The sequence below is a fragment of the Uloborus diversus genome, chromosome 8 (genome assembly GCF_026930045.1).
Source record: "Uloborus diversus isolate 005 chromosome 8, Udiv.v.3.1, whole genome shotgun sequence".
NCBI lineage: Eukaryota > Metazoa > Arthropoda > Arachnida > Araneae > Uloboridae > Uloborus > Uloborus diversus.
Window position 1 is genome coordinate 130,107,631 of NC_072738.1, and position 19,691 is coordinate 130,127,321.

The 19,691-nt window shown below is 31.3% G+C and overlaps 1 protein-coding gene across 1 annotated transcript in view; it reads right to left on the reverse strand.

Moving 5' to 3' along the window:
• LOC129227505 (uncharacterized) overlaps positions 1 to 19,691 on the reverse strand; it is a 50,712-nt gene that overhangs the window by 4,103 nt on the left and 26,918 nt on the right. Inside the window, exons 5-9 of the mRNA XM_054862081.1 lie at positions 18,262 to 18,405; positions 13,102 to 13,255; positions 10,720 to 10,850; positions 7,145 to 7,281; positions 6,331 to 6,420 (exon numbers count right to left, since the gene is read on the reverse strand). Coding sequence (XP_054718056.1) covers positions 6,331 to 6,420; positions 7,145 to 7,281; positions 10,720 to 10,850; positions 13,102 to 13,255; positions 18,262 to 18,405 — 656 coding nt within the window. The remainder of the gene's footprint in view (positions 1 to 6,330; positions 6,421 to 7,144; positions 7,282 to 10,719; positions 10,851 to 13,101; positions 13,256 to 18,261; positions 18,406 to 19,691) is intronic.

Sequence of the window (19,691 nt, forward strand, 5' to 3'; positions counted from 1 at the left end):
GGCGATTTTTGAGTGAAAATTTTTTCGCGAATACAATACTTCCTTTTTTGTAAAAGGAAGTAAAAAAGGTATAATATATAAGCTATTTTTCCAGCTTATATATTATACCTTATGAAATGTGTTTCTGATAGATTTGTACAGAGGTATCAGTTTTAGAATACAGTCGACTTGCGCTACAACATTGATCGACTTACACAAAATGTAACGCGAGTTTTTCATGAGAAACTCATTTTAGATCTAACATTAATATCTCGCTCGAAAAAAGAAAAATTTTGGAAGGGAATCGCCTGGGCTAAATATTGCCTTCATTATTAGCTACTAAATATTAGTTTCGTTAAACCACTTTCACCAAAGCAGACTCTTTTAACTTAAATTTGTGAAAATGGGAAGAAAAGGAGAAAGTTTCTGACAATTAAAGAAAAGGTTAAGCTTTTTGATGTGCTTGAACAACTAAAACGCCCATCGAATATAATTACTGACTCTACTGTACAGTACTATTTTAGTGTTGCGTTTTATGATTACTACATATTTTGCATCAATACCACTTTTTTCTTTACCAAATTTTCTTTTAAATACAGTAAAAAAAAAAATCAGCTCTTTTGTTAAAACAGCAATATAAAGTTGAGAAATGGGTTAAAACAGTTTCAGGGGGTGTTAAGAAATGTCTAAAATAATTGAGTATGTTTATTAAAAAAATTTGTATGTATACCCTTTTTGAGAATGCAAAATTTTGACTTATGCGAGGGGGTCTTGGAATGCATCCCTTGCATAGGTTGAAACTTGACTGCATTGCAAAAAGAAGTTACTTATTATGAAATAAGATTTGCTTCTAGTAGGAAAAGGCCATTTCATTGCCTCTTCTACTTGGAGCATTTTGTTATAAAGTAAATTAATCTTATGTCTCTCAAAATATTTCAATGTAAAAAAAAAAAAAAGAAAAAATCATGTAAAAATGTAAGTGCACCAAAGAGAGAGAGAGAGAGAAATGAATTTTACGATTTTAAAACTTGACGAAAAAGAGAGACTGATAAAAAGAAAACTTATGCTAGAACATTGATATTTTTTCATATAACTTTATATATATATATATATATATATATATATATATATATATATATATATATATATATATATATATATATATATATATATATATATATTTATATATATACACATATATATATATATATATATATATATATATATATATATATATATTTATATATATACACATATATATATATAAATATATTAAGAGGGGAGAGTTGTACCTTGGGACACTGCTAATTTTTAAGAATCTATTTTTAGCAGCCATGTTTTTGTAATCTCTAATAGTAACCTTCACCACTAACGCATCAAATGAGTAAAATTGACAATTTTGTGAGAGAAAGAAAATTAACACTCCAAAGTAAATATTTTTTTCATTTTTATTTTATTTTCTGTCTTTGTATTGGATGCTTCACTTGCCAAATAGATTAACTCCATAAAACAAAAAGTCGAGAAAAGTGATGAAGATGCCTTCGTGTTACATTTTCTGACATCACAGGATCAGAAATGTACTGAACCAAAACTTTAATATAAATTCACATGCTAAGAAATGATTAAGCACTATTAAAGCAGAAATGAGGATTTTTTTTTGAAAAGTGGAGTTAATCGATTTGGCAACTGAGGCATCCATTTGTGAAAATAATCAACTGAATTCTATTTTGTTATAAAAGTACTTCAAATATTTTGGTTATGAGAAAATAATGATAGTGAATTTAGGTTGACCACCATTTTGGTTTTTCTTAAACCACTTGGTGATTGTACCTTGGGACAGCCAAACATATTAAACCTTAAGACATATTCCAAGGAACAACATATGCATGGTTCTTAATAATAATTGAGATATGTTTAGTAACATGCAACAATGTTCTAATCCTTTGTAGTCTTTTAAACACATTTAATGTTATATAATAATTCATTATTCATGATTTAATTCATTACCATGAATTTTTTTTTTTTTTTGTCACTTGGTGCAAAATTGGTACAAGTATATGGCTGCTTCCTGAATCATGAAGACTTTTCCATAGTACAACAGGATGTGTCCCAAGGTACAATAGGATGTTGTACCTTGGGACAGCTTGGAACTTTTACTTTAAATGGCTGGCAATATTTTATTTTCAAACTGTCTGAATTTTTAAAAATATATTTCAGAGAAATATGTTGGGGAATGTGATTTGATTCAAATAATTGACATTAAAAATTAAAATATGAAAAGTGTCCCAAGGTACAACACTCTCCCTTATATATATATATATATATATATATATATATATATATATATATATATATATATATATATATATATATATATATATATATATATATATAGTTGAAAACTTGCCACAAAGATCTCTTACAAGCATGATTAATTTTTAAATAGGAACAAGATTCCATTGGTTTTGAACACTAAAAATTAAACCTTTTAAAAATTGCTAAATATAGGGGCAGGGTATGTATTTAATTAAAAGAATGGTAGATGTTAAGCAGTAAGTTACCACTCCTAATCCAGGGCTAAGGCAAAACTACATGCAATATACCAGACAGCCCGGTTATTCCATCCAGAGACTGCAGTTTCGTCCTTGTTTGGACTCATCGGTCTGGAATAGAGAATAACCAAGCTGGAAGCAGATGCAATCTCATTGAAGCCGAGAGTGCCAACAAGCAGGCAGGTAATGTAAGTTTATCTCATGAGCGAGAGTTCGCAGACATGGTGCAGTTCAACTCATAAACTGAAAGTATTAAACAATAAAGCAGCACATTACCGCTACTAAGCCAGGAAAATTTTGATGATATTTTTTTTGAAAAATGATGAAAATATGAATTAAGACATTAAATAATATAAACAATTAAAGAAAAGAATAATGGAAAATGGGAGGGGGGAATTCAATATCCATCCAGATTTAATAATACACAAAGTCCTTTCCCTCCACACTTCACAAGAATGCTCCTTTCCTTTGGGGGGGGGGGAGGCGTTCTAGATAATCTCAATCCAATTTATCAAAAGTCTACTGTATTGTCATATGCGTTTATTAAAAAACAAAATCAGTGATAGAAATCAAGTGCTCTAAAGGCATACTTACATAAAATATTCAAACAGGCATTATGATAGATTTTAAAGTTTTGAAACCACCCAAAAAAAAACATTTCATAAATTATTTCAGAATAGCTATCATAAATCAATGATTTCCATAGCATGGGCCTTACCTGCAGCAATAACTTGAGCAGTCCCCCTCTCCCCACCCACATATTTTAAAAATATCTACATGTGAACAAGAAGTTTATACAATTTTCAGAAATAACACTTATATTTAGATGGTGTAACAAAAGTTTAAGTCAGCTAAATATACATTAAATGAAAAATATCAGTTATGAGTGAATTTTATGACTACTAAAAATAAAATGTTTAACACATTTGATACATTAAATACAATTTAAAATACTTGGGAGGATGGGGGGGAGGGTGAATTCAGGATTGAAGTACAGTAGACCCTTGTTTTCCGCGGGGATTACATTCCACGTAAATTGAGACCTAATAGTAGTGTTAAAATAGGGGTTAGGTTTCGTAGGTTAAAAAAAACAAAAAACTTCATTCTAGTGATGACTAATCCTCATATAAATAGTAGTTGAAGAGGAAGTAACCTGCGTGTTTCAACAATGAAACTCGCGCCACAGTATGATAATTTGATAATATGTTTTGGTAATATTTAACATACAGGGAAATGCTTTATCATGACAAGGCTGAACTTGATGCCGGAACTTAACTGTTACACTGGCAAGATTTTCATCCTCATATTAGAGCCGCTATATAGATAGGTCGACACATCAGCTTAAGTTCAGCCATTTTGGATCAGATTTTTCATTGTTGCACTGCTAGGGTTACCACAGAAAATTTTCGGATTTCGTTAAATTTGGCAGAAATAATATTTTGTTCAATAAACGAATTACGTGCCGCTAATAATTGCTCGCAGTGAACAATCACCAAACGTGATACCCCTTGCCAGAAAAGACCACCAATCAAACACGCGCTCCGATCCAAAAAGGCTAATCTTAAGCTGATGCGCCGCCTCGTATATATAGGGGCCTTACCTCATATATAATAGCAAATGATCGATGTCACGCAGTTTGGTGGTATTTACCGTGTAATATTGAATCCATGTTATAATCATTGCAAATAATGAAACCGTTTAGATATATTAATTGGACAAAGAAGAGATTGCTGGAACAGAAACGGTTAAGATCAAATTTAGCCTTGGATAACCCGTTACTTGGAAAGTAACCCGGGTGTTTCAACAATGAAACTCGTGCCACGGCATGATAATTTGATAATATGTTCGACATGCATGGAAAAGCTTTATTGTGACAAGGCAGAACTTGATCCGGTGACTTAAGTTTTACTGGTAAGACTGTCATTTTAGGAAAACGAAAGAACTAAAACAATTCGCAACTTCAATATACTATAGGGGGCACTGCAGCCACTGTCTAATGGCGGATGAAAAAGTTAAAACAAACAAATGCTGTAACTTATAACTTGCTTTGAAGATTAGTGAATGACAGTAATTTATCATAGTGTTTGTAGGAAGCTTTCTTTTCTATTGGTCTGAAATTACATTACACTATAAACTACCTGAAGCCTGTAATTTACCCCAAAGAAAACATGTGGAATGGAATGTTTTACATTTTTCGGTAGTATTGTAAATCACAGCAAGGTAGCGTATATGAGCTCTGGAGATGCAAATTGACGCTATCTACTGGAGTTTAGGGTTAATCCACTGGTGTTAGGATTAAAATTTTAACTATCAAAATGTCCCCAAAGAGGCAATTGCTTGGTTCAAATGTAGAAATAATTTTCACTCGTCATACCATGACAGGCGGCTTTCTAGTTGTATAATAAGTTTATATACTTATATCGATTTTTATGCACAACATAAAAGAAAACATAAATTAATTTCGTGTTCTGTTTATAAAGAAGAGCTGGCAATGATAGTCTTTTGGCAGTCATTAAGAATTTTTCTCTGTAATTCTTTGAAGCATTAACACATCCATGATCATTTCCATAATATAATCTTATGAATCTATCTTTCCATGATAGAACCTACCATGATAGAATAACGCATCTATGATCACTTGCGTCACATTTCCATGATAGAATCTTCCTTCACTAACAAATCAGAAAAATCATTTCTATTGTCTAGAAATGGCTCAAAATTTTCAATGCCAACATTTTAGGTTGTGTGTCACTGACCTCAGTATCCTCGTTGGTTTTTTCCTCCCTTGTCACTCCTAAAACTCTTCTTACGATGAGTTCTGACCTGTGTGAATTCAAAAACTTTACTTCTGGAAAGAGCTCTGGAACCAATCGCATAAAATGTCTCCAGTGGCCAAAGCTCGATTATTAGCACGCCAAAATGCAGTTGATTACGCATAATCTGAAATCTTTAGGAGTTTGGATTTTGAAAGAGCTGAAAATTTTAACTGTTTGCATTGCCGCATCGGTGTAAAACCGAAACTCATCTGCGTAAAACAAGGATCTACTGTGTTTCTATTTTTTATAAACTCAAAAGTCCATTCTGTGTGTAACCTCTAGAAGGGTGTGACCCAGGGTGAACCGCCAGTCGTAGTGATGCTATTGCTTAAATAATATACATGCTTTATTGAATGAAAGTAAAACAAATGATTAATATATCCCTTTTGGAATGCAGTTTTTTCAATGTAAGTTTTCAAAGTAGTACTGGTTTTTAAAGAAATTCATAATTTACTGTTTTTCAATCACTAGTCTTCTTTTTTGAGTGATAATAGATTTTATTAAATATTGCAGACATGGGATACATTAGGTTTTAATTGATGTAGGTGATTCTAGCATTTTCCCAATATTGAATTCTAGTTCAAATAGTGAAATGTGTTCAAAAGATATTTTTAAACAATTTTCTCTCTCTCTCTTTTTTTTTTGTTAAAAATGTGCAAGGGACAATCAAAATTAATGTAATGCAGATGAAAAGCACAAAAACAAAAATATTAGCTTGAGAAATTCACAGTAATTGGGAAATTAGGTTAATTGCTACTTTATACTGGCATTATGTAGCATGAAATAGGTTTGTTTGAATGATTTAAAAATTGAAATAGAAGGGATATCTTCGTAAGGACACTGGAAACTAATAAGTACACATAATTTGTTGCTCAGAATCTCTTAATGTATCTTACTAACTTTTAAAACTTTATAAGATGCAGTTTATAAATTAAAATGTATGAACATTTCAATAGATTTCTTTATATATGAATTAAACTTACTTAAAATCACTTTTTTGACGCAATGCAACAAAAGCAGCAGCAAGAGAAGTAAAAGGATGGCATGCTTTTTCTTTTTCTGATGCTTCAATACTATAAAAAGCAAAAAATTTTAAAAAATACAAAAACTAACATTTAATTATAGGCTAAAAAGATTCTTGGATTAATAATTAAATAAACAGTTGATTAAAACAAGTATAACTAGTAGTGTCTATGAATTTACTTTAAAAAATGTTGCCTATTTATTAATAAGGTTATGGAAATTCAAGAAGAAAACTAACTTTTATATTCTATTATTGCTGTTCTAAATGTCCTTTGTTAACTTTTTGGACTAAAATCTGCTTAAATGTAAGATAAACAGAGGTGAAAAATGATACTTTTTTTTTTTTTGAGCAATGGCTTGAATTAACTCGGATACAACTGGAATTAAATTTTTTAATGGTCACAAGAAAATGGTGAATTTGCATTGTGCAAGTTGAGCAAGAATTTGAAGTATAAGAAAGGTTAAAAATAATGTTAAACACAAAGTTATTGATTTTAAAGCCCGTAGTAAAATCTTATAGCAAAAAAAAAAATGAAATGTTTATTGAGGCAGATGGAATCCAATTTCAGAAGTATAAAAATAGGGCTGATGCATAAAGAAGTTAAAATGCATAAAAACAATCTTCGGAACCATATCGACTAATATGAACAATCATAAAAAATAAATATGTTTACAGGACAAAAATAGATGCCTAAAAATACATTTATAGTGCATTTCATTCAAAGATTAGAATTAATCTTTAACAAATTTTTTAAACTGTACTTGAATACTCACCAAGAAAAATCTTGCACGGAGCAATGCCTAGCAAAATCAGCTGCAACAGACTCTTCGGCAATATGATTAACACCATGCTGAACAGCAGCATTTATTAATTCTTCAACACCTAAAGGATCTTCAAGAGAGAATTTACCCTGAAATGTTAAAAACAAATGTCATGAAAAAAAGGGAGACATCAGAAACATAAACTAAATTTTCCACTCCCATAGTAAGTGCTCAGAAAAGTTTCATAATCAGCACCATTATTTATTTTAATTCCAAAATCTGTGTAATAAACCTGATAAATTGTAAAAATCTGATAAATCTCTTTTGTAAGTAAAATTAAAAAAATAGAAACATATATTGGGTCTAAACTGCTAAAATGTGTACTTTTAAAACTGCTTTTAATCCTCATCACAAGGCACTCATTGTATCTGCCCTACCTACACCTTGACCTACAAAGATTTCAAAATCTTGGGAGCCAGGAGAAAATCCTAGGTGCCAGACAAATTATTTCTCAAGAGTTTACAGGAAAAATCAGTGTTGTTGCTTCTGAAAGATTCTTATTCAGCAAGAACTTGTTGCCAAGGAATTTTTTTAGTCTCTCAGGCATTTTTGGACCCCATGCCTCAATGTTTGATATAATGCAGCAACTAGGCATTCTGGGAATACAATGTTAGAAAAACATGAGATTGATGCCCAAATTGCGATGGAGCCCTCTCTGTGGTTCCCAGTTGGCATGGCATTTTTGGCATGTGATCTCCAGAAAAAATCAGGAATCCTTCTTAGGATGACCAGCTGAATACGTTCAATGTCATTGTGAGACAACTTCTCCGAAGGGAAGAAACCGAAGGGATGGTTTCTCTCACAACAGCCATCATAAACATACTCCCTGCTTGAACCTAGGACTGTGGTTGATTATGCATCAAATTAAAATGCATGGTGAGCTATGATTCAATTTTACAGCTCTCATAGAAATTGAATTTTCATCTTAAAGCAACCGCATTTTAAGACATGGCCCAAGAAAAAAACTGCTTTTTAACAAATTTTAAGATTGCCCATTATTATAATCGTTGGATTTTGAAAATTACATGTGCACTCAAGATGCTGAAAAAGAAAGGTTACTGAAGGTTCCTGAAAATCTGAGATGGCCAATTTGTGTGCCTTGTTGATTTGACATGGAATGACCCTACTGCTTACCTGACATGCATGCTGCAAACATATATCTTGCTTTATAATGACAATAGATTGATTTTCTGTTCAAACACTTGTGAACAGATCGTTATTAATATGAAATCTGCTCATAAACAAGATTTATATTTATAGGTGCTTCCATATTTTGACAATTGCATGTAGAGATGCACCAAATACCATATTTTGCTGAATACTGTATATTCGTTTAAAAATCGAACAGAATAATTGACTGAATACCAAATACTTGTTTAAAAAATGTAAGTGTATTATTTCAATGTTATGCCAATTTAAAATAAAAAATATTAACTTATTTTGGGAAATGTAAATGCATTTCCTTCAAACATTGTAAATGTATCTACATTAAGTATAACTATTAATTCAAAATAAATCATTCCAAAAAAAAAAAAAAAAATATTGTAAAAAATGCAAAAAAGTATAGTTGTGAAAAAATATAAAAAAGCATATCTATTTTAAACAGAATTTCTACTGTTTTATTATTGCGTTATTACTGATACAAACATTTTAATCTAGTTACATAGAGAATAATTTAACTTCTTCAATGTAACATTATTGGGAAAAAATCCTTTATATTCAGTTGTTTTTAGGACTATTAAATTTCATCTACAGAAACTTGGCTTAAAACGCTTATTGCCATTTGAGGCAGTGAGAAGCAAAGGGATGTAAGTGGCAAAATTAAAAATTTGGAGAAAACCAATACAAATAATCAGGGAACCTCTCCTCTGTCTTGGGGCAAGAGATAGTACTAGCAGCCCTGGTAGGTACTGCTGTAGAGCATGATTTAGAAAAAAAAATCAATGAAAGCTTACCTAGGACGTTATCTTAAAATGCGTTTTGCTCAAAACTTGAAAATGTCCACTTACATCTCTTTGCTTCTCACTTTCTCATTTGCCTTCAACATTTCTTTGCCACATTTCATAAAAATTATTAAGGTGGTTCTCCACAACAAAAGGTATACAATTTTATCGCTAAGCAAATTGAAATGCCTACAGGCAAGCATGTGTATGGGCTTTATTCTCTATACAAAAATATTTAATGTACATTTCTATCTTTTGGATTTTCTGCAACTGCATGAAATGTTGAAGAGTTTTTTTTTTAATTGTGGTATTCAATTGCAAAAATTTTAGTGACAAGCTCAGAAATCTTTGTCTTCGCCGAAATTTTAAAAAATGTATTATATGTGATATTTTTAACGTTACTAAATACCAAGAAAAACTTTACTATTAAAATGCCCGCTTGAACCGTGATTGTATTAAGAGAGTTCAACTATATTTATTTATTATTTATAAATGACAAAAAGAAAACATGTGCTATGCAAACTCAACTTGCTAATGTACAGTAGCCTCTCGTTACATTGCGCCTTGTTATATAGCTCATTTGGATATATCGCTGTTTTTTTCTGTCTCCCGAAATATTAAAGCCAAAGAAAAAAGAAAACTTGCTTTTAATTTCAAACCATTTGTGAAAACATATTGGTATTAGCATTACACTCAGAAAAGGTCTCTTTCTTCTTTATTTTATCAATGAACAATACAAAAATGCTTCTATTTCTCTGAATTTGCTGGAAAAGCAGCAGCAATACCTGTCATCTAAATGTACATACTTGCAGACTATTTCAGTTAAAGATGGTTTGTAAACTACTTGACATTTTCTTTTGTATTGTACTTTACAATTAGTGAGAGACAGCAGGCAAGTATCACACTAGTCTAAAGTAGAAGAAACCTTTTAGTACAGAAAGATTTGTGCTTGGATGCACAAATCGGGAGTTGCATCAAAGAAAGGAAGAATGATCTAGGTGGGTAAAAGAGTTTTTGGGAAACAATCTGGTTGTTTTTACTTTTTACATCATTTCTACATCAAATCAAAGAGATTCTATTGTTAATAAGAGGGTATTGGAATGTTCATTCTTATCTTGCAGTAACTAAGAAGGATCATCTTCATTCGCAATTTGATATTTGTACCTTTCTGATGAGGAAATTTTCATAAATTTTAGTCTTGTTTAAATTTTAATACATACATTCACGAACTACTTCTAAACCATATGAAAATTATGTCAAAAAAGCAAATGCTAATTTTCTTGTGTGTTGGATGGATAACTATTTTTAATGATCTCGGTTATATCGCGTTTTCGGATACATCACACTTTTTTTTGTCCCCTGACATGCGAGATATAACAAGGGGTTACTGTATTTTCTAACTGCCTAAATCTGATCGAGATTTCTATGCTATCACAGTCCAAACAAAGCAATTCAGATAAATAAATACTTTTGTGCTAAAAAGTAAAGAAGAAATAACATCAAAAAACAATTTTGTGCTTTTTGATGTTATTTCTTCTTTAAAGCAATTCATATTATTTTAATGTAAAAAACAGATGACATTACCTGCAACATTAATGCAATAATTACACTTAGAGTCACACTTGCACCAACAGAACTGTGGTCATGATGAGTAGCTAAACAGATGCGAGTTGAATTTGAAATTACTTCACTTAAATCATAAAATCGAGGTACACCTACATGAAGAATAACAACAATAATTAAACATAAAACTACGTAATAGATTTTAAAAATTTGCTTCAATATGTCACATGTTAATTATGATGATGAATAATTGTTTTAATGTATTTTTTGCAAAAAGGATTAAAATTTTGGGTAAGTTGGCAGGAGTCGATTACAATCAACACTAAAAGTTACAGAACATGAACTTGGAAAGGAAATAGAGTAACCTTCAGACTATCTGGCCCAGATATAGGTCAAAGTTCTATAAATATTTATTCATTTACTACCATGCCATGCTATTAAAAACTCATTACACATTTTAAGATAAATTTGCAGTATATAGTTGCAAAATAAGCAAAACACTAAAGTCAAGTATAAGTCAAATTTGGAACAAAAGGAGTAAGTTTAAATTTTAGTTTACTTGCACTCAAATTACTCGGCCTGCTCGGCACATTTCATGCCGAAAATTCTCCTTCTTATAACTATGTGTGCCGCCATGAGCAAAACTTGAGTATAAGGCACATAGCCGATTCCAACATACATCATTTTCTTACTAGGTCTAAAAGAACTGACATGCCATGTGAAGCTGGCTGCTAACAGGAATGGTTCGTTTGAGAGGTTTAACAAGCAAAATAATACTTTAGTTATTTGTGAAGCATTATGAATAATTTTTTCAATTACGTAAAAAACACTCTTGGGACTATAATAAACACTATTCTTTTAATAACTGGATACTGTGAAATATTTTACATGGATAGTGTAAATAAAAAAGAAAATTTATTATTCTAAAAAAAAAAAAAAAAAAAAAACTTACATACAATCATATTTTTGCATTTTTTTTTTTTTTTTGACAAATTTTAATAATTTTGCAGCTTAAAATTAACCAAAGAAACACCATATGATGGCAAAAATGAAGGTCTTTTCAGATTTGGAATAAGAATACATGAGAATCATTTTTTGGAAACCAAACAACAATCACAAAATGTTATTAAAAAATTCAACATGTCTAAATAGTTACATTTCTAGACAAAATATGCTAAACAATTTTGATGTAACTGATTCAATTTATCATTTTGAGCAAAAATATGCTGAGAATTTTCAGTGTTCCATTTTTGATCGCTTTTTGAGTAGCAAATGTATCAAATTGATTAAGATCACTATAAGGTTCCAACACAGTCACCTAGTTCAACCAACCCAATGCCCAATAACTACCATAATTTCGGATACATAAAAGGAGGGAAATGGAAAGCATGTATTTTCAAAAGGGATGAAGAGATTATGTTCATGATTGGCCACACTTGATTCTTATGTGCTGTGACAATCGCTGAAACTTGTGCCGACAAAGAGGGTGCTACAGGCAACCCTGTTTTCCATTCTTGCAATCAAAATGTCTAATCCCTGTCCAATCAAAAATGAAGAAACTTTGAAACATTGCAATTGATTGTTGGATACACAGGATTTAGTTCAGCACCTCTTGCGGTCAAAATGGGCAACATATGAAGTTTTCCATTTTCGGAGAATTTTAAGAGCAGATCATCTTAAATTGTTAGTTGCATCGGTTTAACACAGAAAAGTCATAAACTGTCAAGGTGCGTAAGCAAATCAAGTTCGTGGCCATGGTTCGTGGCACTGAAGTAAGTTTTGTAGATAATGTAATCCCAAGATATGTAAATACTGCACCACAAAAGTTGTAGGACAAAATTAAGGCTGTTCAACTGATTAAACAGTATTTTCCCTATGCATTTTAGAAATGGTGAAAAAGAAGCACATCAGATCAGAGCTATAACACAAAAATTACAGAAAATTTCTTAATTTTCACATTTGTTACACAGTAAAACTTTCATTTAATTCAACTGCACTTCTTAAGAACTATTATATTTGTTAGTAAAAATAACAAATGAAATATATTTATGTATATGAAAGAGCTAATAAAAATTATGTATGAATAGAAATATTCAATTCAAATTATTAATTTCACCCAGAACAGAACACATTACCAGCAATGTGAAGTTAGCCGATATGTGTGTTTGCATAACAATAACACACACATATATGTTTAATTAGAAGACAAGAATTTAATTATGAGAGTTCATAGGAATTTGAAAAGACCTGTACTTTCAAATAATTTTAAGAAAATTTTTCACTGAAAAAAAGGCAAAGGCACAAGAAAAATTTTATACAAAATATATTATTTTAATAAAGCTATATAACATTAATGCTACAAAAATTACAAAAAGTGCAGGAAATAATCAAATTTCTACGAACCCAAAATAATAGCTCTTGATAAAGAGCCGCTATCAACAAATGATGGTGATTTTGTTTCAGTATTTGTTCCATTAGCTTGACCAAACAGACATTTTTTATGAATTTCTTTGGCTACTTTGTGAGGGTTTTGATTGTAATCTTCAACTTGTAATACCTGAAATAAGTAATGCTCCATACAGTATGTGACCTTATTATTGAGTGTATTTAAAAAAAAAATTTTGCTGCTTCAAATCCTCTAAATGAAAGACAATTGATTACCTTTTAAAAAATAGGGAATTTCCTGACTGCAATGATTAAAACCCATCACCAATAAAATTTTTGTTTGCATTCCTTAAGAAAACTCTAATTTTTTTACATACTACTGACAAGGTGATTACAAAAGTTTAGAGGAAAAAAAAGAAAACATGGAAATATTGTGTGTGCCTAAATTTTTGAATTACAAGGAGCCCCTTTACTAACCCGAGTCTAAAACTCTTATTGTTATTTGGAATTTTAATATCTTTATGATATTAGGTTGTAAATGGTTTTTACTCCAAGTGATCAAAAAAATTACATAACACTGCTGCTATATGAATTGAGCGTAGCCCTTTTTTGTTGGCTCAATCGTTAAATATTAGTGTATTTTTACCATATTTTTTAAAAATGTAAATGCAGTTTTTAAAAATATTCTAGGTCCACTAATGCATGTCAATATTTCAATAAAATTCATAACAACATGCATATTAACATGTTCACTGCCAATCACATGATGTCCTGTGAGGCCAAACAGTTCTCCTTCAATCAGTATTGTATATTAGGTAGGTATATCTCACAGCATATGCAAAGAGACAATTCATCGGCAGTGGAATTGGCATTGTGAAATGGATATACATATTTTTCAGAACTTTTTAAGCATAAGAATTTATACTTAAGCTTTTAAACGAATAAATCTTTCTATTAGAGGCAATATTTCATAAAACGTTTCAGAGGTTACGAAAAAGAAATAAAGAAATGAAATGATTCAGCATGAAATTGCATTATATAAATTTCTATTATATATATATTTACTACAATTAGCAATAACAAAGCACAATCTACAACAATAAAATTTAGTTTGAAATTATTCCAATGGAAAAATATCAAATTATGTTTAGATAAATCTACATACTTGATTGGTGTAGGTACCATGAAAGGTATTCTTGAACAAAGCTTGGAGAAGCAATTTTTATTAATTCAAGACCATGAACATTATATTGCATTGCACTTTTTGATACCAAATTCAAACTGCTCTCCTTCAACAAAATTCAAGCAAAGGACACAGCAGTAAAATTAAAACTAATAGCGGGTTAAAAACATCAGCATGAAACCAGCAAAAGAGGCTGAACAAAATACTTCTGGTAAAATTGTACCACTTTCAAACACTTAATTTTTTGTAGGAATATTTTTACAAAATTGCGAGTCAACCACATAGTGAAGCCTCGACAGAGACCTCAGTTCAAAGTAAAAGAGAAATTGACTGTTATCTTTCCTAGAACCTTCATTAGAAAGAGCAAAATGGTCATTAAAGTGGTAAGAACAAAATTCTGTAATCAATCCTTTCAGAACCCAGGGGCGGATCTAGAGGGGGGCCATGGGGGCCATGGCCCCTCCCAAAGCCTTGTGATTGTAGGAATTTTTTTAAGGAAAAAAAAGAAAAAAATATTATGAGAAGATAGCAAAATTTAACACATGTATTTTACTGAAAAAGAAGTATAGGCCTTAATTGGGAGATATCCCTATCCTCAAAACAAAACTTTTATTTCCGAAATTTTTCTCCATCTTTTACATCATTTCTTGATTCCAACTACAGACACTTGAACGATCTCTAAATGCTGCTGTTCTCAGCGTATACCTATTGTTTACAAGACCAAAGAGAGCCTAAATTTTCGTTTTTATGGCTTTAATTTCGAAACTAGGGGGAGAAGCCCCTTTTCCCATGCCCTTTCACAAATGCCTTGAAATGTAGCAAAAAAATTGCATTTTAAGTCTTTTATTTGGTAAAAATGTCAACGGAAACTAGCTTATCCAACCCTTATCACTTAACTTGCTAAAAAGCAACTTAAATGAATTTTTTTGGGACTTCAATTACAAACGAGTTTTGATAAGACCCCCTCCCTCCCTAGTTTATATCGTGATGATAGTTTTAAAAGGAGGTTTTTTTTGAAGGAGCTCATGAATCTTCCATCCCTTTCTAAAATATGTAAAAATATAGTTAAAAATCGAATTTTTAGAGCCTCAAAGGCAAAATACTTCCAGGAAGGAAGGATTCTAAGCACCTTCACACTTCCTTAAATGTAAGCAAACATTACCTAAAGGTGCATTTTTAGGCTGAACAGCTGAAGAGCTAGAAGAGCATCCCTCCTCTTCTAATTTCACAATGTATAATGACCGAATATTTTGTTTTCTAAGCTTTATTTTCAAAAAGTATTTTGGGGCCAGCGCCCGAAACCTGACCTTTCTCCGTACATCATCAAAAATAGACAAAATGCGTTTTTAGTTTCCTAATTTTCAAAAATTACTCCGAAATTTAAATTTTGAAACATTTTCGAGGGAGATTCCTAAATCCACCCCTTCACCTAATGTCTCAATGCCCGGAAAATTGAGATTTTAAAACTTCATTTTAATAACATTTCTGGGGAGTTATAAGGGCCCAATTTCCCAATAAGCAGATTAGGTAGCTGCCGTAGGCGGCAAGCTTTTCAGGGGCGGCAAATTTGCTAGTATAATATATATTTTTTGAATTAAATTGTTATTCTTAAAAGTAAAATATTAGCATTCTTTCATTTTCCACAGAGACAATTTTTTCTCGTAATTTAATAATGATTACTTTCACACATCTTATGAAAGTCAAATGTTTTTCAATACTGCATTTGCCGAATCGTCAGCAAAATTGCCAAATAAAAATTTTTTTGGGAGATCGCTGTGATCATTTCATCGGGGCGCCTCAGAATGTGAAACGCCATCATTTCTTCATAAGTTGGACAGTTTGAATCTGGAAAACACTTTTTTACGTTTTTTTTTTTTTTTTTTTTGAGTCAAGGATATTTTGCTTCTTTTCGGGGGAAGGGGGTGGCAAATTTCAAATTTGCCTAGGGTCGGCATAGAGCTAAATTTGGCCCTGGGGAGTTTATTCAAAAATTTCGGATGGCCCCTCCCAAAACAATCGGCTGGATCCGCCACTGTCAGAACCAGGTATTCAGTACATGCACCAAATGTACACAAAATCTGGTAACTACTTCTAAAATGATTTTAAAAAAGAGAAAGAAAATTTTCATAAGATAAAATAAGTATCAACTTTCCTAAAGTGCTAGGGAAAAAATATATGCATATGTATATATATGTAAATATACATTTATCTGCCCATCCACGAACAAAAGGCTTTAGTTACGAGTCTTTTTATCCATATGCTCACTTATTTCGCATTGCAAAAGGGTTTTCTTGTAACTTCAAAACACGTGAATGCAGTAATCTGCAATTTTACGTTGTTATTTTTTAAATTTTTACTAATTTAGGTTTTCAAAAGTTGGCAGCTCTGTGTTAATACATATTCAAGATTTGTAGCACAGACATTTTTAGTTGACACTCATTACTGAATATCCTTAAAAATGACAATGCACATTAATAAAACAAGATTTCACTTAAAATGTCCATGAAGCATGATAAGCATAATGGAAAATGTATAAAACTTTCAAAGTGTCAAAACAAGTTACATTATTTCACATTATTTAACAAAGGCGAATAATGCGGAAAAATTGTGAACTAGGTATTCTGCCGAAGCAGAATATTTGTTGCACCACTGGTGGACAATAATAAATCAGTGCCAAGCATATGGCAAATTCTAGTTCACTTTTTTACTGCAGAGAAAATTCCCAAAAGTGGTAAACTTTTTAGCAACCAATTTGTTTTCTTTTTGTTAATCATTTTGCTGAACAGAGTATAGTAAACAGCACACAAGGATTTACAGAGGTTATGCTAAAATGTTAGTGTAAAAAAGCACCCCAATGAAAGAGCGCCCATACAGGGGGGGGGGGGGGCAAGGGGGCTCAAGCCCCCCTAAGAAATGAGAACTTCCTTGCTTTTAGTGCTTTTTCTTTGCAAAAATGTATGAAAATTTCTTTTCCAGCCATTAATGAATAAGTTATTAAAAATGTCAACTTTTAATATCCCTAATCTGTACTGAAATCGGCTTCCATGGCTAAAATATTCTGTTAAACCATGGGGAAAATTTTTGAGCCCCCCCCCCTAAAATTTTGCATATAGGCGCCTTTGCGCCCAATGCCCTGCATTATAAGGGGCTACTACAACTTAAGTTCTAGGAAATATATTGTTTACAATAACAGAAATAATGCAGGGAGCTGAATTAAATGGCATACAGTTTAAATTTGAAAAACGTTTTCGATCTATTTTTATTATGATACATAAATATTAAGGAATTGGAAAGTCTTGGCCATTATGACTCACTATGAGATTAATAAAAGGCATACCAACCGGGTAAATAAAAAGTATGCTAAAAAGTAAGAGTAAAAGAAAACCTGTTATACGGCTACAGAAACACATAAAAAATAAATAATTATGATATAATTTAGTAAAATATAGATATATATTTAAGACAGTTAAACCTTGGAAAAAAAAGCTAAAATAAAAATAGGTCTCCTCTTTTTTAACATTTAATAACCATAACATGATTTCTATCTTCACAACACTTAATTTTTAATCTCATTGTTTAAATCTTGAATGGATTTTAGGCAATTATGGAATTTATGTTGGGAGAGAGAGTAGACTGTAAAAAATGCCACAGAAATAAATATTGACATATTTTAAAGTTTTTTTTTACTATATTGGCAGATAGTTAATTGGAAACTTTAATTATACTAAAAGTTCAACTACCTGTAAAGCAGAAAATGCAGAGCTTCAGTTAAGCAAATTTTGTCAAATTCCTAGCTCATTTTATAAAATCTGATGTGAACACTGCATCACTTCTTGTATGTCAAATAAAATATTTTCTAATAACAAAAAATGATTACGGTTAAAACCTGAAAATCAAAACTTTTTGCGCAAGAATTTTTCTCTCTTAAATAAATCACTAAATATGTAAACAAAATACAAAATCTATACACAAAAGAAAAATTAATCAAAACTTACTAAATTAATTGTTGAAGAAAGTATATAAGTTTCCTTCTTTTCAATTTCAGGTATGCCATTCTTCTTCCATAAAATCAAATGTTTGGCAAATTCCAATTCATCTACGACTCCAGCCCACTGAAGTAAGGAATCCAAAACAAGTAACTAAATTAAGGATCACAGAAATATCATTTTAGAAGGAGCAATCTTAGACACATGCATATATCATCACCTCAGAGCAGCAGCAGGATATCTAAGGGTTATTCCTGGGATTAGATGTCTTAGTGCTGCTCTGAGGCGACGATATATATGTATGCTATATACAATATACAATTAAAAGCATCTTGGTGAGGGTAGAAAAAGAGAACAATATCTACATGGTTGATTCTATAAAAGAAAAAAAAAGAAGAAAATTTGCACTCCATGAGTAGGGCTGGATTTAATATAGTTCAAGGCCCCTGCTTTGTTGGGAGCCCCTAACTCCCAAAAAATTGCATGATTCGTTCCTAAAAAAATGAAAAGTACTCGACTCGCAAGTTTTCATATCTTGCTGTTTACTTAATCTTGAATGCAGTATTTTGGAAATTCTTTTCTTATTGCTTGCTTTTATCTTACTTCTAGTGCATATTGTCAATCTGTTTAGCATTAAAAATAAATAATAATAATCATAATAATAATAATAATAAAAAAAACACACAAGAACTGAAATGTCTCATTTGTTCCCATTTTACTATGAATGCAGATTTTTGGAGGTTGAGGAAAATGTTAGAGTGAATCCCTGCAGCATTTATTTCTCATGAAGACTTTATTATAGACATTTTGTTGTGCATTCTTGCTAGTAATGCAGACATGCAAAGAGTCTGGAGTGACATGAAGGATATTATTGGAATGAAAAGTGAGTACATGAAGAGGGACACTTTAGACGCATGGTTGAAATTATTTTGTAAGGGAGACAATATTTCAAACAAGTTTTTGCAGAGTCATCAATTTATGGTGAGCTCATTTGCTAAAAAATAGTTGGGTGGTATGACAGAAATGTTCTGACTAAAAGAAGTTTTCTCAGCTAAATTTGTATCACATTTAAAAATTTGCAAAACAAATTTGCAGATACAGCCGTTTACCTGCTCTTCGCACTAGTAATTTTTTTTTTGCGAATACAATACTTCCTCTTCTATGTAAAAGGAAAAGAAAAAAAAATTCAAGTTTGGCCTTTTTGTCCTAACACAGAAGTGGTCCAGACAACAAAAGAGAGGTGGGGGGCCAAAACTGAGATAGCTTAGGACCCCCTTAACACTAAATCCCGGGCCCTCTACAAGAGCATGTTTGTTTCATTTTGGATGATGAAGGGGGGGGGGGGGGAACATCTTTTAAAAACTATTTTAATTTTTTTATTCAAAAAATTTTAAGAAACAGATATGCCAAAATTTAAAATTTTATTTCATCAAAATAAA